This window comes from Lupinus angustifolius, chromosome LG13 (genome assembly GCF_001865875.1).
Source record: "Lupinus angustifolius cultivar Tanjil chromosome LG13, LupAngTanjil_v1.0, whole genome shotgun sequence".
NCBI classification, from domain to species: domain Eukaryota; kingdom Viridiplantae; phylum Streptophyta; class Magnoliopsida; order Fabales; family Fabaceae; genus Lupinus; species Lupinus angustifolius.
Window position 1 is genome coordinate 180,605 of NC_032021.1, and position 23,079 is coordinate 203,683.

The following is a 23,079-nucleotide window of genomic DNA, read 5'->3' on the forward strand; positions in this document are numbered from 1 at the left end:
TAATTTGGGACATGAATCATAAAATTAATGGTTGCAGCATTTACATATAATTGAATCGAATCGAATCGATGAAGAAGGAGAAGGGAGTAATGATCTCAAGCTCCGTGAATGGCGAAGAAGAAACCGATGATAAACAACAAAAACATCAACAACAACAACAACAGCTAATTAGATTCCCTTCTCGTAACGCTTCCTCCAAATACGATTTCGTGAAGGTACTTACTTTCTCTTTCTCTTTCAATTTCATTTTCTATCTTCCACATTCATATCAATCAATTTCTAACAATTTCAATTTCAGGTTAAGGTCTGGTTGGGTGATAATGCTGATCACTACTACGTTCTTTCCAGATTTCTCCTCAGTCGAATGCTCACAGTAACCAAGGTACTATTATAACATAATTAACTATGTTACATTTCATCATCATCATTATTGTTGTTATAATTATTATTCTCTTCAGATTCCAAACCATGTTGCTATTAAGATTGCCCTTGAACTCAAGAAGCTTCTCATTGATAACAGCCTTCTTGATGTGTATGCTATTCCTTCCTTTATTCTTTTCCTCTTATTTTCTCATGCAATTTAATTATCATTTTTCATCTATTTATGATTCTATGTTGCAGCTCTCAGTCCGATTTGGAAGCCAATCTATTTAAGGTTTGCCCAATTTTCACTTTCATTTCTCCACTACTCACTCACTTTTCATGCTCATGCTTTCTCTTTATATTGTTCTGATGAAATAACCATGGCTGCAATCCCTCACTTTTGTAAAAAAATGCTGATAGAGATTTAATCGATAGAAACAATCTGATAGGGCTGTATGTGTGCAGCTTATGGAGCGACGGGGATATGGAGAAGAATACATAAACCGTTATAAGATGATGACAAGGTTTGTATGCAATCTTTCTGTTCGAGGCAATTTTTGTTTCTCCAAAGGTTTATTATCCTCATTTTCTATGAAGCAAGAATTTCATCCTTGTTTCCCTCTTTCGTTACAAGATGATGACAACTTTAATTTCATGTATATACATATGTATGTATGTACTTTCATACATATGTATTGATATTTTGTCTTTAAGTGAGCAATATGTATGACGAGGTTAGTATGCATGCCAGGGCCAAATTGAGTGATACTGAAGTGTATGTTATCATGTCTTTCTAGCTGTTGTAATAAAGTGTTGAAGAAAATATTCCATGATGAAGTTTATGGGGAAAAAAGAAAATGTGGAAGAGAAAAAGGAATTACTTGATGTTCATGGGGATTGATACCCACTGTGATTGTGATGATACCTTTCATAGTAATAATGGGGTTTCTTTTTCCGATTTTCTGTTTTCACCATTTATCCAGATTTCACCATCAAAGAGTTCCATTAGTAATCCTTGTATGTGGAACTGCGTGTGTTGGGAAGTCTACTATTGCCACTCAGCTTGCACAGAGGCTAAATTTGCCAAACGTCTTGCAGGTAAGCATTGGATATGTCTGAATTACCAGTTCTAACAATGTCTCTAATAAAATTGCGTCTTTCTATCATAATGACTATGGACAGTTTCAATTAGGTGCAACTTAACAGAAGTATTTCCATTTTAGTGTATCTAACAAACTGGATTTTTTTATTCCTGGTTAAGTAGCATCTAATTGGAGCTGCCATTATATTTTAATTTAAATTGTTCAAAAATATTTTCAATTCATTGACATTTTTCTTGTTGATTCTGATAGACAGATATGGTTTATGAATTGCTGCGCACATCAACAGAGTAAGTCCTGAACTATTATTTTTCTTTTTGTTTTGGTAGACAGAAATAAGCCCTCTGCCACACAATTTCAATTTCTCTGTAAGTTGACTAGTATTTTTATTTTTTAATTATAAATTCTATTACTCAAAACAAGTGTTGTTTCACTAAGTGTTATTGGGTGCTGCTTTTAGAGTTTTAGTTCTAAAGTTTTTCTCTGTAGTTCTCTAGATATACATTTTCACTTATGCATTGATATAAATTCTCTCTTTAGTTCTCTAGATATAAATTCTATTACTTACATATATTTATATATCAATTTTGAATGATTATTTTCATGTGTCTGATGTAGTGCACCATTGGTGTCAACTCCTATATGGGCTCGAGACTTCAGTTCATCAGAGGAGTTAATAACTGAATTTTGCAGAGAATGCAGGGTTGTTCGTAAAGGTTTGCCCAGACCTTTGTAGAATGAGATCATTATCGTTTTAAAAGTTGACAGAATGCCATGGATATTCTTTCCATTTATATTTGATTATTTTCATCTGTTAAATTGACATTTGGTTTCTAGGTTTGGCTGGTGATTTGAAAAAGGCAATGAAGGATGGAAAGCCAATTATAATTGAGGTATGTATGAACATGAACATGCAATTGGTTTCTGAATGCTACTAGTTGGTTATCTAAAGCATTATATCTCCCTCTTTTGCTTCTTCACTTTAATGTTTCTTCTTTCTATATCCAGATGTAAGGTTTGGTGCCTAGTCTATAACCTGCTTCTTTCAAAATCTGTAGAATTTAATACATTCTTTATCTTATTAGTTAGTAATGTGCAGTATTATATCACTCATCTTATGTATCAAAGTCAAGATAGTTGATATTGCAGAGGGATCAATGAGCATTATTGTTGTGTTTGTTTTCCTATTTCTTTCCTTGTTTCCCTGCTTGTAGAGAAATATATTATTTTCCTGTCCTTGTACACCTTTCATCTCTAATAATATTTCTTCTTCTATCAATAGAAACAAAATGCACAAATTTAAATTTCCTTGTTTTTGGTCTAAACAAATTTCCAATTAAATATTGTTTTAATAAATTGATATTCCTTTTCATGTTTACTATGAAGTCGAAGTTTTTCTGTTATTCAGGGATCATGTTCTTTGTTTTTATTTTCATAATGACAGGGAATACATTTGGATCCAAGCATTTATTTAGTGGATGATGAGCATAAATCACCTTCTGGTGTACATTCAGAAAATAAAGAGATAAATCCAGCATTGGTGGCATTGGATAATAATGCTACAGTTGAAATGAAAAATATTAACGCGGGTAATGGTGATGAGAGTAATGGAGGTTCCAGTACTCTGAGCTCCAACGAGGGAAAATCTGCTCACCACGTTGATGCAGTATCGAGTTCCATGGCATCAATGGGCCTAACTGAAAGCATATCTGCTGGTAATAAAGGTTTGTTAAAGTTTGATGTTGTTCAGTCCCTTTCTAAGAGACTAGCCATAATAGCGCCATCGTGTTTCAATTTAAAATTTGTGGCAAATTAATTTGTCATGCAGGTGCTTCCCTTGTAGAACTGGAGACAGACAAAACTACTATTAGTAAGAAATCAGGTCCCAAACCAATCGTTGTGCCTATTGTTCTGAAGATGGCTGAATTTGATCATAAGGTTTTATTTCATTGTACATTATTTTTATTAAACAATTATGTGCATAAGTAGTTCTTGTTTTCGCTTATAGCATTTCTTATTTTTTTGGTAACTTACTTGATTCTCCCAGGTACAGCATGTCCTGTGTGTATAATTTAGGATGGTCCAATAGTGAACCGGGAAATATAACGCAGTCAATGAAAATAGTATTACTAATATTTAATGGTTGATGCATATATTAATGGAAACTTTAATATTAAAGACCATAATAATTGTAGTCCACAGTGTTCTTGTGATTGTTGCCTTCTGCTATCTTATGTCACTTGGATACATTGAATTTCTTGAAACGACATAAGCGAAATGCACAAGTGAATGATGCATAAAAAAAAGCCCATCATTTACTTCTATCTTATCTGCAGGCATTACTTGAGGAATGGATCTCCAGCCGTACATTTAAGGATAAATGCCTAGACCAGGTATGCTATTATCCCTAACTTAAAGTACCCACCTTTGTCTCTACATATAGAGATTCTATGGGAACTTCTTTATTATGTTTAGGGATATGAAAAAGAGTTTATTTCTTGACTTACCCTGCAAGCATAGATGCTATTTTCAGGATCGGAACCTGTCACCTTTTAGGTCAAATTGACAAAAGTTCTAAACGTAGATGACTAAATTGATACATTTTTGTTAGATGACCAAAAAAAACCTAAACCCAAGATGAAAGACGAAAATAGTATTTTAGCCTAGGTTTTCAATAATCTTATAGCGGAAAAGGCTTCAAGGGAAATGATTCTAAGGAGTTCAATTAGAAGGATATGGAAACTTATTCCAAAAGAAACAAGGAAACAAATAAACTAACAAAAGGAAGAAAGACAAAAAGAGAGCACATTAAGAAAACTAGGCCTGTTAATCCTTTTGTGATCAGCCATGTTAAACACACCCCAAAAATATAAGAGGAAGAACCATAAGGAGGCCTCATACACTAGTATAAGATTGGGATTCAATCTGTTTTTCTGAATTTTGTTGTTCAATTTACAGGCTAATGATAAGCTTATAGCCAACTTGAAAACCATACAGGATTATCTGTGCTCATTCACATCACAGGTATGTCCAATAAATCTTCTTCTATATTGAGTTATTGATTACTAGAGTTTTAAGTGGGCAATCCATTTTTTGTTTATTTGTTTTGAGGATGACCAAGACACATGCTGAATGTATTTTTTCAATTTATTACATGTCCGGTAGTTTTTATGATGCTTCCATGGTGAATTGCTTATATATTTATTAATTAATACAAATCAGTTGATAGGAAACCTTACTCACTAATTGTAGTATTACCTAAAGCCCTTATGAACAAGATTTTGAATTTTTCATCATCTGCAATTAGTATCCATACTTCACTTTACGTTACAGGGGTTGACTGTGGTCAATGTATCAGCAACAACATTTCCTCAAACGCTGGATTGGCTGCATAATCACCTTCTTCAGGTATGTATACGTGCATGTAATTTGATTGTAAAACTTTGCTTACATATAACATTTGTATTTTGGAACATCTTTGGTATATTTATCTTCTGGTCAACACTACTTTATGCTTGATAAAATTAAAGTTTATTAGAAGAGCAAAAGAAGGAATTTAGTAGAAGAGGATGATAGGATATCATCCTTAATGAAAATGTTAACGAAATATCATAATGACTCAATTAAAAGAATCAAATTCTCAAGGACATTTTAAAAGAATGTGATCATTAGGCATTCTTATCTGGTTATGGTAGCGTGACATGAAACAACTGAAACCTAGCCGAGTTTTACTGTTCTTGTTCCACTTTATACTTAATGAAATTTGTCTTTCTCTCCCTCAAACAGGATGTTGTACCATTTACAGGCTGATATTATTGATATGCTTCCAAAGGCAAATCCATGGCATTGTAGATAGATGTAATCTTATTCTGCATAATGATTTTTCAAATTGAATTCTTTCAGTGTATCGAGCAAGGTACTTCATCAGGGTCATGTGAAAATGTTACACAGGAATCTGCAGCATAGTCCTCTTATAATGATTGCAATTATGTCAGGTATGTAATCCACAACCATTAAGTTTTACTTCATGTTTTAGTCTTCTATAAATGTATGTTTAACTTGGAAGTAAAAGGAGAAAACGTTTAATCATTCAAGTATATTTGGTTGATAATTAAAAAAGTGAGGGGACCCACTTACTCCAAAATTAAGTTTTAAAAACTTACTCCACATCTTAGCCATCAATTCTAGGGAAATTCAATAGTTTGAATTAGTGAGTAAATCTAAACCACTGGATTTTCCTAGAATTGATGACTAAGATGTGGAGTAAGTTTAAGAAACTTATTCTTCGAGTAAGTGGATCCCCTCCCATTAAAAACAGAATGAAAATTCCTGCAGCGTTGGTTAACCCATGTATCGATCTCACCCAGTAGAAATAGATCTTGGTTGCTATTGGTTTTTGCATGTATTATCATTTCAATCATAGAAGCTGTTGATTTTTTTTGTCAAATGAATACTTACTTGAAAATGCATGGGACGTGATTCGACAGATTATTTTTGCTCTGTACTGGTGTGCATGGGAGGGGTGTTTAAGACCCAAATTCCTTGTAATTTTTGGTTATATCTTGTCAAATTTCTTTCTAGTTCCAAGCTAAACGTTTAAATGCTGCATATGTGATAAATTGACCATTTATGATTTTTCCTTTGAGCACATAATCATTTTAGTCCTTAACGGTATAGTCACTCATCTCTTTAGTCCCTGAGATATAGAAATTACAAATTTAGTCCCTGGAGTATGAAAGTGTATCTAGTCCAGCAATTTAGTCCTCCGCCAGGGACTAAATTGATTGATGAGATTCACTTTTCGGGACTAAACTGATTAACATGTATACTTTTCAAAAACGGCATGTAATTCCTATTTCTCACAAACTGAAGTGATAGTGATTAGACGATCGAGGAGGACCGAAGTTACTATATACTCCTTTTCCTTTTTACTAAACTGTGTTGGACAATTATTTCACCCATTATTCAGTAGCATCCTTTCCTTCCCAATAATTCAGCAATGATTTCTGGATTCAACTTGACTCAGTGGCTGATGTTGGAGAATAAATCATCAGAAATGAAAAGGACAAGTAGGATGCTCATTTAAGATGCTGATTTCTGGATTCAACTTGACTCTGCCAGATTGTATGAATGACCAAATGCTGTCTTATTATGTAAGGAAAAGATCATTGCTTGGATCAAGAAAGTAGCAGGCCCCTATCAAAGTTGTGATTATATTGCATTTAGCAATGTTAGACATGGATAAACAAGGCATGTCATATTAACTTAATATCTGAAATTATGTTTAAACATGTTAAAGTACTGTATTTCATAATCATTCTTTATGTGCAAGGCTCATTCATCATTTCTCTCTCTTGAATTTCCCTTGCAAGACTCAAAGAATATGGTAGGAGAAAAATCACAGGTGTCCCATAAAAACATAAAGTAGTTGTTTTATGTGCACATATCTGTATTAGAGTGTACTGAATTCTTTTTAACACCACCCCTTTTTAAAAACATGTCTCCCCAAGCTATTTTAAGAGCACTTTAGAAGGAAAATGTTACGCCCACACCCTTTTTTATGTATGAATTGAACAAAAGAGATAGAAAGAGGAGAGAGAGAGAGAGAGAGAGAGAGAGAGAAAGTGATTAATGGTGTGATATGAAAGGAAGAGAGAGATAAAATGTGATTGAGGTATAAGAGAAAAAATTGTAAGAATATAAGAGTTGTTTTTCAAACAATTTCTTGAAGGATGGTGAAATAGTTTAGATATAGAAGTCAATACCAAAAGAGATTCACTTATTGTAGTATCAGCATAGCTGCAAATCCAAACCATTCACCTCAATTAAACCTTCGTGTTATCAGTAAAAATCCATTATTTACATTTTAATAGTAGTTTTCAATTTTTATTTCAGTTTGGTGATTTTGTGATTTTAATTTTAAAAAATTGGAGTTGTCATCATAGTGAATTAATTGCAACTACTATGTTTGTATAGCACCTTCGTCATTCATTTCCATGCTCGAACCACTCGTTAGCCACCCAGATCAAAGTTCCACCATAGATTTGTTTTGGGTTTTATACATTTGTTTACATGGGACCTGAAACTTAGTTCAAACCTTTTTTGGTTTGGCATATTTTCGTTTAAAAATAAAAAACTTAAAACTCTCACTCGCCTCGAAATGAGTAAATTAATAAATTTATATTAAAGTCTAAGGAATAGGACTCTGGAACAAAATTCAATATAAATTTATTAATTGAGGTATAATGATGCTAATCATTTATGATATTTACATTGGTGTTTTCACTTTAATAAAGTCACATGCATGTTGTCCAAGATTTTATAAACGAGCTTGTTGAGCTCCATTGATTAGGAGTAATCATTATATGTATATATTTAGGATTCTTAATTTAGAATTAACATGTGTAAATGCTCTTATTGCTATTAGGAGAGAAAATACAATCAGAAAACACACGAACCCTAATTTTATGACAAAACATGACTTTCTCCTTGATTGGTTGCGAGCAATTTAGCTTGTTGATTCAACTTGTTAATTGGTGGTATTGAAGTTTGGTTCAAAAATTTGCGTCCTCTCATCATTATTGATGAAAGTTTCCCTTTTTTGGAAAATGAAAAAAGTTGATTTCTTGAATGCAACAAAATAATTAAACTGGTTCAAAAATGGCATTTAGTACAATCTATAGACTAAAGTTATTTCCTTTCATTTTTTTAGACAGCAACTCTAATATATATACATAAACATTAGTAATTGAAAAAGATACATGCAAGAAATTTAACAAACTAAGTTCCTTGGTTGAGAATTAAAGTAAAGAAGGAGATAAGAGAAAGTTGATGGTTTGATTAACAAGTAGTAGTAGTAGTAGTACAAAGATGATGATGATCATAGATGAAATAAAAACATTACATTTCCTTTTTCAAAGCAAAGAAAAAGGCTATTCACGATTAGGAGCAGCCTTGCGACAGACCCTAGCTGTTGGCATGGTGACACAAATAGGTGCATACACTTTCTTAGCTTCAGCTGAACCAGCTTTGGGTTCATCAGCCACAGCTATTCCAGCAACTGAGCAAATAGCTGCTGCTGCTGCTGTAAACATTATGTTCCTTCTTCCATTATTGTTGTTGTTGTTGTTGTCATTCTGCTTCTCTGTTCTGCCTGCATTGGCTACAACCACTAGTCTCCTCTTGATTGTCGCCGGAGACCGGTTGTTGGCTAGGGCTGAGCTTGAGTTGCCAAGGAATGATGCTGTCATGGTCATTGAAGCCATCTTTCTCCAAACTAGTTCTATGTTCTAAAAACTAACAACTAGTTAGGAAATAATATATGGAGTCTATTTAGGTATCCACTATCTTATCTTCTACATGGAGTCACCAATAAGGTATTGCCACCTAGGATACTTCATCCTTTGGAAACTAGAGGCTCTCACACCTCATGAATTGAGGATTACATAGATCACAAAAATGAGGATTGTATTCACTTTCACATTTTAGCTCCCTTTTCCTTTTTTTGCTATTTTTTTAGTCGGGTTGGGGTTTATTTTTTATTAACCAAAGTATTCTTACCTTATGAATAAAGAATTGATCATTTTCGAAGAAAGTGCTAGACTTACCTGCAAGTGGCACTTTATATCGAACAGAGGAATGAGACACCTAACAGAAAAATAAAAATAATAAATGAGCCAGTGAACATTCTATTTTTAACAGTTTAGAACCCAGTACAAATTTCCACAGCCAAAGCTAATGCTATAAGGAATTGCAATTTGCAACCCACTATTTTGTGGCTTAAACATTGTTCCTCAAATGGATTAATTTCAAAGTCAATTGCTTACATTTCAAAGTATGGTGCAATTACATTGAATTAAACTGTTAATGGTAAAGACTAATGACAACAACAAGGATTTGTAGAGTACAAGTGAACCTAAGCGCAAATAACAATCTCTTCTCTTGTTCTGTATGGAGCAGGCAGCAAGTTGTCTATGTTAGCAAAAAGATCTTCACGGCCAGGAGGTAGTTCAGCGACAGGCGAATCTAATACCGAGTCAGGAATTGCATCAAGAGTTTCTTCAAAAAATGATTTGATTGTCTACAAGGTTTAAGAGTTCAGTTAGTATTTGATGCAAGTAATGGAATAACTGAAGTCATAAAAGGATATTGCAGCAAATAAAGTAACAAATTAGCATGTTTCTTGCCCCCATTTATGGGTCGAGGTGATTTTAGCCTGCATGTTTTTCTTTTTTTAAGTATTTAATTTAGTCCCTCCGTGTTAACATTTTCCATCCGAAGTTAACAGCGGGGACCAAAATAAACACCGACTCAAGATGGAGGGACTAAATTCTTTATAATAAACACAAGGACTAAAATCAATACGACCCATAAATATAGAAGCAAAAATATTTTTAAGCCTGCATCTTATATATAAGAGAAAGAAGGGACAGGCTATATCAGCACATGTGCCTCCATAATCAACATGACAGAACACATTTACCACAATATATGCACTTTTTTTTATCTCTGTATCCATGTCCCAATCTATCCCTATCTATATTCAACATAATAACATAATTGATCAAATACAGTTCCTCAATGAGTCTTTTTCTTGTGTCAAATCATTTCTTAAATTTATTGATAAGAGATGGAAGGATGTTGATCCATAAAATATAACTCACCAAATAGAACAGTGAATTAAGAAAACAATGTTAGCTTGGCTTGATGATCAAAATTTGTATATACCTCACATTGATTATAACTTCATCTATATTCATATACAAAATAAATGGCATTCTCTTTGAAGTACTAGACTACTTAGTTTCACCATAGTAACCATACCGTGCAATTTCGAAAAGCAGCATCTGCTTTGCGCTTCCAAAGTCCATTGCCTGGTGCTGAATGGAAAAGATTGAGTAAAGGCTGCAGCAACACAACAGATGATGGCCATATAACTTGAAGGCAGATATTTAAGATAAATTTGAATATCATTAATAGATATATAACTTACCTATGCAAATGAAAGTATGAAAAGGGGAGGGGGGAAACATCCAATCTTTTTAAAATCAGAACCCATCATATAGTCTAGGCGCTTAACCGCTAGAAAGTAAAAAATAATTTATGTAATGTATAACTACTTATAAAAGAAAATAGCTTTATTAAAAAACAGCTATTCTGGACTACATACAATGCTACAAAGGAATGAATAGTGAATAGTATAAAGTAAGAAAATGGAAAATCAACTAACTGAGGGTTATGTTTATCCCTACCTTCACGATATCTCGCACAGTCGGCCTATGTCCATATTTTCTCAACACTGAGTCCCCATAGTATTGATATTTTTCAAGTACCTAATTAAATGAGAAATGAATACTTAATTAGTTAAAACAAAAGTGGGAAACTGAATAGCATCAAAAGTTAACTCTCAATAATTGGTACAGATGCATCCTTTGAAAGCCAAAGATTATGTAAGTGAACCTGACGACGTGTAAGACCAGTGCTAGGTTCACCATAAATAGCAGTATCAACATGTCCCAAAATATGCCAAGGGCTGTTAAGATCATCAACAATGGTCAATCAAAGTCAGCACATATCAATTTATATGAGCAACATATATCAAAGCATTTCTATATATAAAACAATTTCTGTATCTCCACCTAAAAACTTAAGCTTTTAGAATTTTTTATTTCCTTTTATTGAAAATCAGAATCCTGGTTTTTTGAAAAGCAACATTTTTCTTTGAGATATCAAACAAGCAAAAGGGGGATTTGTATTGTATTTGACACCTACTTATTGTATGCTGCACGTCCAATCATAACACCATGAGCCCCAGCTTCAAGAGCAGCATTGATCTGAAATCAGAATCCCCAAAAAAACAAGGAAAAACAGAATCATCAGAACAATACAGCAATTAAAGAGAAAAGTTTCAGTGCTGGAAATTTCATATGAATTCATATGTATATCAGGTCTGAATACACAGAACGATTACCATGACAGCAACTCACCTCACCAACACTAGTAATGCCACCATTGATTGTAAATGTTAAGTTAGGAAAGTCACGTAAGAGACCATAAAAGTATTCATATCTGCATTAAAAAAACATTACATATTATCGGGAATTCTATATATAATAATAGGATGACTAGAAAAACGAAATTTTATTAGCATATACTTCAGTGGAGGAATACTCCGGTTTTCAGCCGGGCTAATGCCATTGAGCAGTGCCTTCCTTGAGTGAATTATGAAGTGCTTAGTGGGAGATATAGAAGAAACCATGCATATGAAATCACCTGCCAGACAACAGAATGTTCAGTATGTAATGCCAAAAATCATAGAATAAATATTTTATTATTATAACATAAGATTCAAATCACATAAATGGCAATGCACAATGGAGTCTAAAAGACAAATAGACGGAGACACCTGCAAGCCTAACAAGTAGTTGCAAAATACGGTATATTCTGTTAGACTACAAAGTGGCCCTAACAACTGCATTGAAGTATATTATGTTAGACTACAAACATCTCTACAACTACAATCTATATGTTATTTCTTTTCAGTAATGGTTAGCAACCAAATCAAACTTCTTCATTGTTACTATAGCAATCATGATTATCACACTTCAAACTCCTGGCTCCTATCAGCAAGTCACTATGTGGCTTTGATCAATTTAGTAGAAATTGAGTTAATGGTAACAAGTCAACAACTATAAGATTTGAGATGATAAGCACCCACCAGATACGTACCCAATCAACTGGATAGTGGATACCCCCTATTTAGTGCATTATACATGCAAGACACTATTCGAGCACAGCTTAGTAGGAAAAACTTGAGACATGGCAGATACAAGGATATAGAAATATATATGTGTGTGTGTAATGTAACATCATTTTCCCATAAATTTTAAAAAGAAGAGGACAAAACCTATTCATAGAATCAAAACTTTACAGCCTTTCAACTTTAACAGACAAAGAATGTTTAAAGAAGGACCTTACACAGCTCATCATAAGAATCATGATCATCCACACCAATTCGACATTTGACACTGACAGGTACATTTGTGTTGGCAGCAATTGCTGACATAGCCTCGGCAACAAACTTCCCTTTTATACATTAGATTTCTATATAATGCACACTGATGAAGAATATTTATATATTCAATCTGTTTTCATGTCATATATAACTAAAAGTGGTTTTCTAACCTTTGGGTCAAGCATAAGACTCGCACCAAAGCCTCCGTGTCCAGCTACTTTTGGACTAGGGCATCCACAGCTGATTTTTTTATAAAAGAAAACACTCTGTCAGAGATCAATGGAACAATGAAACTTACGATATAAGGTGATAAGAAATATACAAACTTTAAGTTGATCTCATCATAGCAATAAGCATTAGAAAGTTCAGTTGCTTTTGCCAAACTTTCAATATTACTCCCTCCAATTTGAAGCACAATGGGATGTTGGTCTGGAGAAAATTCCAAGAATCTATCCTGAGCAGAATAGACAAAATAAAAGAATCAATGGTTTTCCTTCCAGCACCAAATTATCAACAAATGATGGTGTCAAATCTCATTACATTCAGTAGTGCTCTTGTGCACACACATGGACCCACAGCTATGACTTAAACAATATACTCATACACAAATAATAAACCATTGCTTGATATTTTTCATCACAGAAATTTCATACTGCTACAAAAACTGCAATCATGATCTTAGTTGTTCACATAGTCCATAGTTCCATGACTTATTTTCTGTTAAATAACCATATTTAAATATCTAAAAGTTACCAGATTGTCCTTTTGATGAACAATTGTTTCGGACGCAACCATCTCGGTGTAGAGCCAAGCATGTTTTGATATGATGCGTGCTAGAGTCCTATAGTGATTATCTGTCCAGTCCATCATTGGAGCAACACTGAAATTCAACCAAACCAAACCAAACCAGACTGATAAAAAAAAGCTATACTCGAAAGAGCAACGAAAAAGGGAAGTGATTGCATTGGAAGGTACCCACCTAAACAAAGGAGGAAGATAGCATTTTGCAAGAACCCCAGATTCAGATTTACGATATGAATTTTGTTTCTGAGTGTGAGCAGAAAAGAATATTGGCCTACACAAATTCCTATTAGACAATCTGCAAGTAATGGGAAGAAATGAAAGTGGGAAGGAATATCCTGCAAACTTCATCATCCCTTTCATCGAAACAACATAAGATGGTATTGTGGGCAGTGTGAAATGTACCTATCCATAAAATAAAATCGATAAAATATTAAAGTGAAATGTATGGTAAGAGGAGGCATTTTATCGAACAGTTGATATGCAGAGGAAGGGAAAGAATAAGCATATGATAGGAAAATAGGAATTACGTGAAGGAAGAGTGGAAAAGGGAGATTTCTTCTACTTCTGTGCACCTTATCCGCGGCAATTACGTGTTGTTTTATGAATACTGTAAACCCACTTAGTTAGTTAAAGTTAATTGGTTCTATGTGAACGAAAGGAGCTCAGGGCAGAACAAGGATATCTCCGGGGGGTTGTGTTAAAAAGATCAAACCTGACTATTCGACTAGTTTAACCGTTGACTAGACTTAAAAACGAGTTTGTAATTTTAACTGAATGATGGTTAAACTGCTTTGAAATAAAGAAATTTCGGTCCGACAATGTTAAACCCGGTTGAACCGGAATAACTCGGAAAGTGGAACAAATAGTTCACTTAAATTTTTTAAAAAACGAAATTTTATCTAGTTCAAAAAAAATGGAAATTTATTATTTCAATATAATTACACATAAATATTAATTATATAAAATTTATATTTGTATATGAAAATGATAAGTTATATATGAAATCATCTCTTCCGACTATAAGATTTAATTTATTAAACCTAATACTAAATTTCTTCTGGTTTGATGTCTGACTCAAATTTTACAACGTTGATATCTCCATTGAGAGAGGTAGTACTCAATTTTACTTGTGTTTTCACTTTTAAGTAATAAAGGTGTTATTCCATTTTATATAAAATGTTTTACTATATTATTATTTCTTTTATTTTTATAGTATTTATCTTTCCATTAAAGGAAAAAAACCTTAATCCTCATGAGAATGAATGGTAAAGTAATTTTCTTTTGGAGTTTAGGATAAAGTTTTCAAAATCTTACATGATATGTAAATGGGGAAAAATATATGATCCATAGTGTAGGTTTTTTTTTACATTATTCTTTTATCATTTATATTAAATATCACGATTGTAATCAACATAAATATTTATACACATTCGGCATTCTCCATTCATTTATATTGATTTATTTATTTTTTAAATTTAATGATAATTAAATATGAATGATACACGATTCATAATAGTATATAAAACTTGAGAAAAATATGTATGCATTGATAGTATGAGAGATTTTTATATTATCACTACATTATTTATCATTCATTTTCAATAATTATTACTCTTAAATAAAAATAGTATTAGTATATAAATTCTAAACTCATAAGTTTTTACAATGTCAATGTATACCTTCTTTTCTCAATTATCATTGACTATTTCAACTTAATGAGTCCGAATCTTATTTGAACCTGACATACTCAAATAAAATTACTATTGTAATTTGTGGCCGATCTTGAAGAAATGCTTAGGATGGGCAAGAATATAAGATGAGTTGAATAACAAAAAATATAGATAATTGTTTACAATTTTTTAAAATAACATTTCAATTCTAAATAATAATGATTAATAATTAAATATGTTAAATAAAAATATACATTAATTTAAAGTGTCGCTATTCGTTAAAGACTTCGACTCATCGCTGATTAAATTAAGAATAAAATTTCCAACTATTTATTTTATAATATAAATTACCATGTTGTCTACAAGAAATTCATATTCTATTTAATATATAGTTTTATTTTAAGTTGTTGTCTTCGTTGCTGAAAATGATCTTCCTCTAGTAGCTAAACCACAATAGTTAAGACTAGAAAATAACTTGATCAAACAAATAATATATATTTACTTTTCCCATATCGTCAATGTTCAAATTAATTTAGAGATGGTGGATAGTTTTTATTTTTTCAAAAGTGAATGGCTAACAACATCAACAATAAAATGTTGAAATAAACATATCAAGTAATTCGTCTCTTACTCCCATTGAAATTCATATAGTAGAATTTTTGCAAAAAAAATACATATGTTATGAATGTTAAATGTTTTATAAAAATCTATAGAATCTTAAGAATTTTACTACAAATTTGACAAAGATAATATTTATCCTATAATATATTTTATAAGCATAAAATCATTATGAAATTAAACAAAATAATAATATTATAAGCAATATCAACATCTACATATACCAAAGAATTTTATTTATTATCTATATTTTTAGAAGGTTTATACAATTGCAGTTTCATAATAAGTATAAAAAACATTTCAAAAATGTTGTATTAAAAAATTCAGGGGGAGTTGCCTCCACCTATCTCCAAGAAGTTCCGCCCAATTGTAATAATATTTTAATGATAAACTCCTTCCCTCTTATTTTATACAAATTTATGAGAGGGAGATAAAAATTACAGTGGGAAATTATTGTATCTTATTTTTTTTAATCTTTATTAAAAAAATCCTAACATATGTTAATTTGTTCTTCATTTTCTCACATTTGTTAATTTAATTCAGGTGAGTGTCATAATTCTTTTTTATTAATCAAATTGACTAACGAGGTATGAAAAAAAATGGCAAATTGAGCGGTATATATAATATATATAATGACATGATATCTCCAACTTTTGAATGGCTCCCACAAATTAAACACCATCAAGCACAATTTACCAAGCTAATAGTCTCATAACCATTGATCATAGTTTTAAGCAAAATAATTGAAGAAAATGTTTGGTACCATACTAATATAGACATATTATTCAAACATTACCATAAAAGGCAGATAATACTTATATAAACTTGAGAGTGTGACAAAAAATATAAACTATGTGTATAGTATCAAACCACCATATTTTAAGATAAATACTTTCGTTTTGTATATACAATCACTTGAATCGAGATCCTCCTTCAATCAATGATTAAAATCATTAAATTTCTTTAGAATTAATGGCTAAAACGAGATACAAGTAAAAAAAAAGAGTAAGTATGGTGAAGAAGGAATAATGGATAAATAGAGTACAAAAAGAGTTGAGGGTAGTAGAGGGAATAAGCGTTTTGTTTGGGTGGCGTAAGGGTAGAGAAGGTGACACACAACACAAGTCGACCTGATTCGGCTCCGACAGTCCACTCATATAAATATTGATACACTCACTCCATCTTCCATCTTCCATTCCTTCTTTCTCTCTTAGATCCTTCAACTCACTCGTAACCTCTCTTTCTCTTTCTCTTTCTTTTCATTCTCAATCAATTCCAATTTCTCATCTAACTATTCATTTCGTTACATTCCTTATTACGTTCTTTCCTAATTATTCAATTTTTCTCTAGGTTAATTTCTGTGTTTTCTTCTTATGCCAATGCTTTGTGCCGATCATTGTGTCATTTAGGAATTCCGAATATATATTAATGCCTTTTATATCTTCAGCTAATATAACTAACGCTGTTGTAATTTGTCACTGTGGTTGCTCTTCTGTTATGTTTACCGTGATTCCGAAACTTCTCGCAGGAAAATCAATTATTGTGACATGACCTGTGTTCTCATTAACTTCTGATTCCTTAACTTCTCTGAATTGTTTTTTGATGTCTTTTGAGTATAAATGATATATGTATTTTAGGTTTTATATTGATTTACTGTACAATTAAGTGAATTCATGTGTTTTAGGTTTTATGCAACGTCGTAGCTGAATCCACAGTTAAAGATCAAAATGGGATTTGATAATGAATGCATTGTAAACATTCAATCACTTGCTGGAGAGTACTTCTGTCCCGTTTGTCGCCTCCTCGTGTATCCTAATGAAGCATTACAGTCGCAATGCACTCATTTATACTGCAAGCCATGTTTGACATATGTAGTGAGCACCACGAAGGCTTGCCCGTACGACGGTTACTTGGTAACTGAGGCAGACTCCAAGGTTCATTTCCTACTTCTCATCCCAAAATATCCAATGTATGTCATTTTTATTGTCTTGTCATTTTAAATGTATCTATGGATTTGTATGTGTATTCTTACAGCCTCTTATGGAGTCAAATAAAGCACTTGCTGAAACTATTGGAAAAATAGCAGTTCATTGCCTGTATCATAGGAGTGGATGCACCTGGCAAGGAACTTTGTCTGAGTGTACATCCCATTGTTCTGCATGTGCTTTTGGCAATTCTCCCGTTGTTTGTAACAGGTGTGGGATCCATATAGTGCACCGTCAAGTACAAGAACATGCACAAAATTGTACTGTAAGTGACATATATAAATATAATGCACCAGCCTTGCATTTATTTATGGCAGGCCGGTTCTTATCTTGTTGATTGGCAGGGTGTGCAAGGTCAGGTGCAACCTGTAGCTGTTACTCAAGATCCTTCAGCTTCTAGTGTCATTCCATCTACTGATCAGAACCAGACTGCTGCTATGGCAACGGCTTCTCAATCTCTGACTTCTCAAACTGTTGCTGCAACTACTACACCCGGGCAGGTTTCAAATCAGCTACCTAACTCGGTTTCTAAAACTCAACCTTCGGGCCAGACTGCTGTGCAACCAACTGCAGAGCAATGGTATCAGCAGCAACAGTATCAACAATATTATCAGCAGTACCCTGGATATGATCCATACCAGCAGCAGTATCAACAATACTACCCTTATCAACAGCCTGCGGTTCCACAGTACCAGCAGGCCTATGGCCAACCCCAACCTCAGCCCCAGGCCCAACCCCAATCTCAGCCTCAACTTCAAACTCAGCCTCAGACACAGGGACAGTCTCAACCACTTTCACATGCTCAGTCTCCTTTGGCCCCACAATCTCAGAATCAGATGCAAGTTCACCACCAACAGCAGCTACAACCTGTTGCACAGCCACATAGTCAGATCCCATCACTGACTCACCCACCAGGCCCTGTCCAAGCCCTCCCTCAGTCTCAGCCTTATCCCTACCCACAAGTTCAACCTCATGCTGTGCAGCCTCAACCCCAACAAAACATGCAAATGCCTGCTTATCAGCAGCCTCATACTCAAATGCAGCATTCACAGCATCAAATTCAACAACCAGGTCAGAAGTATCCTGCTCCTCAACCACAAGTTCAACCACAACCACAACCTCATGCTCCAGTTCAACATATCTCACAGTCCCAGATGCATCCTCAACAGTCCCTAACTCCTAATGTCCAGTCTCAAGTACCAAATACATCATCACATGCAGTGACGGGACATCACTCTTATCCTCAATTTCAACCTAATCAGAATATGCAGCCGGGAGTCCCTCAACATACCATGCAGACACATCCTCAAAGCGGGCCTCAATCCCAGGCCCAGCATCTAGTCCAGATGCAGAATCAGTTTCCTCAGCAAATTCCGATGATGCGCCCACCTCATCAATCTTCTGCTATGTTTCCAAACCAGCAACAGTCAGCTTTGGTGCCTTCACCTGTTCGAGGTCAAACTACCGCTCCTTTGCAACAGCAGCTCGGTTATACTCATAATCAGCAACCTGAACAATTCAACCGTCCTGTTTTGCAACCGGGTCAACAAACATTGCCTCAACAACCTTTTGCACAACACCAGATTCTTATGCCATCTCATTTACGACCCCAAGGTCCAGTACATTCAGTTCCCAGGCATTCTTATCCACATTCACAGGGTAATGCTGCACTATCAAATAGCACTCAGCACATTCAATCTCGAAATGCTAATCATCCCGGACAGGTACAGCCATTTGCACAATCTGCCAATACCATTCCAGTTAGACCAGGACAAGGGGATCTCATTGAGCAGCAAACTGACTCTGCCTCTGGTAAAGCAAACGAGTTGAATTCTGAAAAAGTTGAAACAGATATGAAACCAGCTGAGGTCGGAAATAAGCAAAATGGTGAAAATCCACACACTGAGAAGACTGTTGGGACAAATGCCAATGCATTAAAAAATGGTGATTCAGAGGCTGCTGCTGTTGAAAATGATATTAATGATCATTCTGTTGTCAAAGTCAACGAGATTCAAGATGGACAGCTGAAGACAGAGACAAAACTCTCTGAGTCAAAAATTGATAAACTGCGCAATGATGATATATCGAATCCAAGACCTCCTGCTATTGACAAACCAGCACCAGCTGTCTCGCAAATCCATGGTAGCCAAGGACCAGACATTGATGAATATAGAAGTATGCAGTCTGGGGTTTTTTATCATTCGGCTCCTTTGAATGATCCGGGTAAGCACCAGCCACCAATGAATAATTATGGGCCTGGTGCTGTCCAGCAGAGGTCACACTTGCCACATCCAGAAGTTCCAAATCAGCCATTCTCTGCAGCAGGTCACTCTTCAAATCTCCTCAATAATCACGCACCTGCACATCCTCCTCATTTGGGTCAGCAAGGGCGAAACTTTCAGCCTCAGTCTCTTGGACCTTCAGGACCATATGATCAAGGCAATGAGCCTCCTTTCCATGCCAGTGCATCCAATTTATCCCGTATTGGAGGGCCACATTTTGGTGCCACGCCTCCTGGAGATATGCGTGGTGGAATATTACCACCACATGGTCCCGGAAGTTTTGGATTCCATGATGAAAGGTTCAAATCATTCCCGGTTCCAGGTCAGCTAAATGTTGACAAAAGAGAGTTTGAAGATGATCTCAGGAAAGTCCCTCGGCTGCCTTTGGATGCCAATCTGGTTTCTCTATTTGGAAATTATTCATCAGGTCCACATGAAACTGGAAAGAGGCCAGTTGGTTTTCACGAAGATGCCACCAAGAAATCAGGTTCTGCACTCCATTCTGGTTATCTTGGACCAGATCCTGGGTATGGGAGACATCAAATGGATAGCATGACTCCGAGAAGTCCTGTTGGTGAATATGCTGAGATGTCTTCCTGGAGATTGGGGCCCCTCTCTGGTGGTCATGATGATTTTGATGGCAGAGCTTTAAATCGTTATGGTCGGCCAGTTGGCCCTGCATTCCATGATAGTCGGTTTCCTCATATGCCTAGCCATTTGCATGGAGATGAGTTTGACGGTTTCGGTAATTTTCGAACGGGCAGATATCCAAGGAATGACAATTTCATGGGTCAAGACGAATTTGCTGGCCATTTCCGGAGGGGTGAACATTTGGATCCTCATAAATTTCCTAGACACTTGCATCTTGAGGATCCTATTGGTTTTGGTGCCCATCCTGGTCATATGCGAGCAGTTGAAATAAGTGGTTCTCGAAGTTTTAATTCTTTCAGCAAAGGCAACAGGCCAGGTCATCCACAACTTGGTGAGCCGGGGTTCAGGAGCAGATTTTCCCTTCCAGGATTTCCTAATGATGCTGGACATTTACCAGTTAAGTTTTGATTACTAACATGTTCATTTATGTTTGTTATTCTTATGATATAGGTAAGATAAAGGGGGTAAGTAACTCCAGCCAAGCCAAGAGCTTAGCTTTGGCTTGTAAAAAAACAGAGATTACTCACTTGGCTGCTCCGCTTGTTTAAATATATGAAGCTTGAGCTTGGTTTGTTTAACTCATTTATTGCTTGATTACTTTCTTTCCCTTTATCAAATCTCTATATGAGGTGTTTTATTTTTATTTTTTAAGTTTAATAATTTAGTATTTAGCAAATGTCTTCAGCTTTATCAAACAAATAACGAGTGAAGCTCGAATTTTTCATGAATAGCCCTGTTGACTTACACTGCTATCTAAGAATATGGAAATTTAGTCAGTGGAACGTGAAAGTTTCTAGGGGGAAATAGTTATTGTTGTTTTCTTTGTCAATTAACTGCAATACCCAAGATGTAGTTGTTGAGAAGTAATACAATTCGGGTTGTTTCAGGGAGATATCAGGTCGTTTGATAATTTGAGCAGAAGGAAGGCTGCTAGCATGGGGTGGTGCCGAATATGTAAAGTGGACTGTGAAACAGTTGAAGGTTTGGACCTGCATTCCCAAACAATTGAGCACCAAAAGACAACCATGGACATGGTTAAAAGCATCAAGCAAAATGTCAAAAGACAAAAAATGTAGGTTTTTTGTTTGTCATTAATGCTGTTTGGTACTTTCTGAGTAAAATTAAGCTTTACTTTGGAAGATAAATCCTTTATTACTTAATAATGGGACTTCTTTTTTTGTATTGTGGAATAACCAGTGAACAATCCTCTGTTGAAGATGGAAACAAGTCACGGAATGCTGTTTTTGAGGGTTCTGGAAATAAGCATTGAGAAGTTCTGGTTTGCTGTAACTCTGATATTTGTGGCTCTCATGCAGTTGGCATCAAAAGGTGTTGCTGTGGTAATATTGCATTTTGCAATACTTACCATTCCATGCCCTTTTTATACTTCGGATGTTATTTATGGTACTCATGTCATGTCAGGTTGCTGCCAATGGAGATGTTTACTGAACCTGAAGTGCCATGGCAGTTAAGTTTGTCGGCTTTTGAATTTGAAATACATAGTTTATAACTTGAATAGTTATCTCAACCTTGGTGCTGTGTTAACACTTTCTGTCATTTCATTCTGCATTTGTTGTTTAAATGTGATTGGTATGGTACAATTTATATGGATGTCAACCTTTTGACTCTTCTTAAAAGCTTTCTATTAATGTCTCTGCATTAATGGCAATTAAATATCCTAGTCTAGTTTTGTCTAGGGTTTTTTCTGAGAACTATTATAGATAAGGAATTCCCCCATTTAGTCGCTAGCTCATTATTCCTAAAAGTCCGTCATCTATTTTTACATTGGCAAAAAATAGAGTATAAAATTCTCATTGTCATATAATCCCAAAGCTGGCACCACTTAAACCCATTCCTACTTCAAGTAGATTTTATTCTAAATAATTGTTTTTTTTATATTGTAAGAAGTTAGTCTATAATTTATATCCAGTTTCTAGAGTAGGATAAAACAACATTGTTTATACATCACGAGTGTCCTAAGTGTGATTGGACATTGGGTTCAGTGATGTCAAAAGCCACGTAAAGCGCTAAGGCGACTGAAGGTTTTACTTGCCACTTCCTTTTGCTGCCGTAGCAAACTTGTTGGCGATTTTGCTTCGGTTGATTCATATTGCCTATTTAGATTAAAATAGCCATAATCTTCGCCAGAATCACTTACATGTGCACCTGATCTGGTCAGTTCTTGCACGTCACAAAATAGAGAGACATTCTTAGGTGATCTAGTAGAAATAGATTTATCTTGCTTTTCCCCATTCAGGAAATTAAACCCTTCTTACTGCCTTTACTACTAAAACCTTCTTACTTGCTTTATTACGTTTGAATCATATCAATATCCTTAGCCATAGCTCTTAATAGAAAGTAGTTTAGTGGTTTATTTATTAGGAATGAAATGAACGAGTTCAATAAAATAAGAATTGTTAAATGTTATAGAAAGTTTGGTTCAATGATGTCAAAAAACGCATGTAATGCTAAGGCAACCTGACTGAAGGTTATTGCTACCTGTCACTTGCTTTTGCTGCTGTAGCAAACTTGTTGTCAATTTTGCTTTGTGTGATCTATATTTGCATATTTAGATTAGAATGACCAGCAAAT

At 34.6% G+C, this 23,079-nt stretch overlaps 4 protein-coding genes across 11 annotated transcripts; 2 read left to right on the top strand and 2 right to left on the bottom strand.

The window, feature by feature from the left end:
• On the top strand, nt 8-6,784 carry LOC109325143. 6 transcript variants are annotated; one of them, XM_019557301.1, is made up of 16 exons: nt 8-215; nt 299-382; nt 459-532; nt 622-655; nt 829-887; nt 1,347-1,461; nt 1,716-1,753; nt 2,082-2,179; nt 2,301-2,356; nt 2,908-3,187; nt 3,292-3,401; nt 3,800-3,856; nt 4,422-4,487; nt 4,797-4,871; nt 5,367-5,458; nt 6,428-6,784. In XM_019557301.1, exons 1-15 carry the CDS (start codon nt 69-71, stop codon nt 5,427-5,429), a joined length of 1,356 nt encoding a protein of 451 aa, XP_019412846.1. In that variant the 5' UTR covers nt 8-68; the 3' UTR covers nt 5,430-5,458; nt 6,428-6,784. The 6 variants fall into 6 exon arrangements, with proteins under 6 accessions (XP_019412846.1, XP_019412847.1, XP_019412848.1 ...); XM_019557302.1 differs by having other exon boundaries at nt 6,433-6,784; XM_019557303.1 differs by having other exon boundaries at nt 6,436-6,784.
• On the bottom strand, nt 8,282-8,768 carry LOC109325146 (photosystem II 5 kDa protein, chloroplastic). The gene has a single exon (XM_019557313.1). The coding sequence runs from the start codon at nt 8,726-8,728 to the stop codon at nt 8,396-8,398; it is 333 nt and encodes a 110-aa protein (XP_019412858.1). The 5' UTR covers nt 8,729-8,768; the 3' UTR covers nt 8,282-8,395.
• Nucleotides 9,123-21,276, bottom strand: LOC109325144 (tRNA-dihydrouridine(20/20a) synthase-like). 3 transcript variants are annotated; one of them, XR_002105089.1, is made up of 13 exons: nt 13,457-13,741; nt 13,231-13,357; nt 12,804-12,931; nt 12,648-12,717; nt 12,441-12,543; nt 11,618-11,735; nt 11,450-11,531; nt 11,235-11,296; nt 10,923-10,995; nt 10,715-10,795; nt 10,287-10,367; nt 9,308-9,543; nt 9,123-9,269 (listed from the first exon to the last, which is right to left on the bottom strand). XR_002105089.1 is itself a non-coding variant. In XM_019557309.1 (13 exons), the coding sequence occupies exons 2-13, from the start codon at nt 13,639-13,641 to the stop codon at nt 9,379-9,381; spliced, it is 1,275 nt and encodes a 424-aa protein (XP_019412854.1). In that variant the 5' UTR covers nt 13,642-13,683; nt 21,271-21,276; the 3' UTR covers nt 9,123-9,378. The 3 variants fall into 3 exon arrangements, 2 of the variants coding, with proteins under 2 accessions (XP_019412854.1, XP_019412853.1); XM_019557309.1 differs by adding an exon at nt 21,271-21,276 and having other exon boundaries at nt 9,123-9,543; nt 13,457-13,683; XM_019557308.1 differs by adding an exon at nt 13,809-13,890 and having other exon boundaries at nt 9,123-9,543; nt 13,457-13,683.
• LOC109325140 (chromatin modification-related protein eaf-1-like) lies at nt 16,658-22,183 on the top strand. Its single transcript, XM_019557298.1, has 7 exons — nt 16,658-16,825; nt 17,252-17,503; nt 17,604-17,819; nt 17,899-19,745; nt 19,791-20,883; nt 21,375-21,559; nt 21,685-22,183. The coding sequence occupies exons 2-7, from the start codon at nt 17,297-17,299 to the stop codon at nt 21,755-21,757; spliced, it is 3,621 nt and encodes a 1,206-aa protein (XP_019412843.1). The 5' UTR covers nt 16,658-16,825; nt 17,252-17,296; the 3' UTR covers nt 21,758-22,183.

Coding starts and splice junctions, on each gene's coding strand:
- LOC109325143 (XM_019557301.1), top strand. CDS start 69: ATGAAGAAGGAGAAGGGAGTAATGATCTCAAGCTCCGTGAATGGCGAA. Junction 656..828: donor TGGAAGCCAATCTATTTAAG/GTTTGCCCAATT, acceptor GTATGTGTGCAG/CTTATGGAGCGACGGGGATA. Junction 4,488..4,796: donor TGTGCTCATTCACATCACAG/GTATGTCCAATA, acceptor TTTACGTTACAG/GGGTTGACTGTGGTCAATGT.
- LOC109325146 (XM_019557313.1), bottom strand. CDS start 8,728: ATGGCTTCAATGACCATGACAGCATCATTCCTTGGCAACTCAAGCTCA.
- LOC109325144 (XM_019557309.1), bottom strand. CDS start 13,641: ATGAAAGGGATGATGAAGTTTGCAGGATATTCCTTCCCACTTTCATTT. Junction 13,358..13,456: donor TATCTTCCTCCTTTGTTTAG/GTGGGTACCTTC, acceptor GTTGAATTTCAG/TGTTGCTCCAATGATGGACT. Junction 10,368..10,714: donor CTGTGCGAGATATCGTGAAG/GTAGGGATAAAC, acceptor GTGTTGCTGCAG/CCTTTACTCAATCTTTTCCA.
- LOC109325140 (XM_019557298.1), top strand. CDS start 17,297: ATGGGATTTGATAATGAATGCATTGTAAACATTCAATCACTTGCTGGA. Junction 19,746..19,790: donor AGAAGTATGCAGTCTGGGGT/TTTTTATCATTC, acceptor TAAGCACCAGCC/ACCAATGAATAATTATGGGC. Junction 20,884..21,374: donor ATGATGCTGGACATTTACCA/GTTAAGTTTTGA, acceptor GGGTTGTTTCAG/GGAGATATCAGGTCGTTTGA.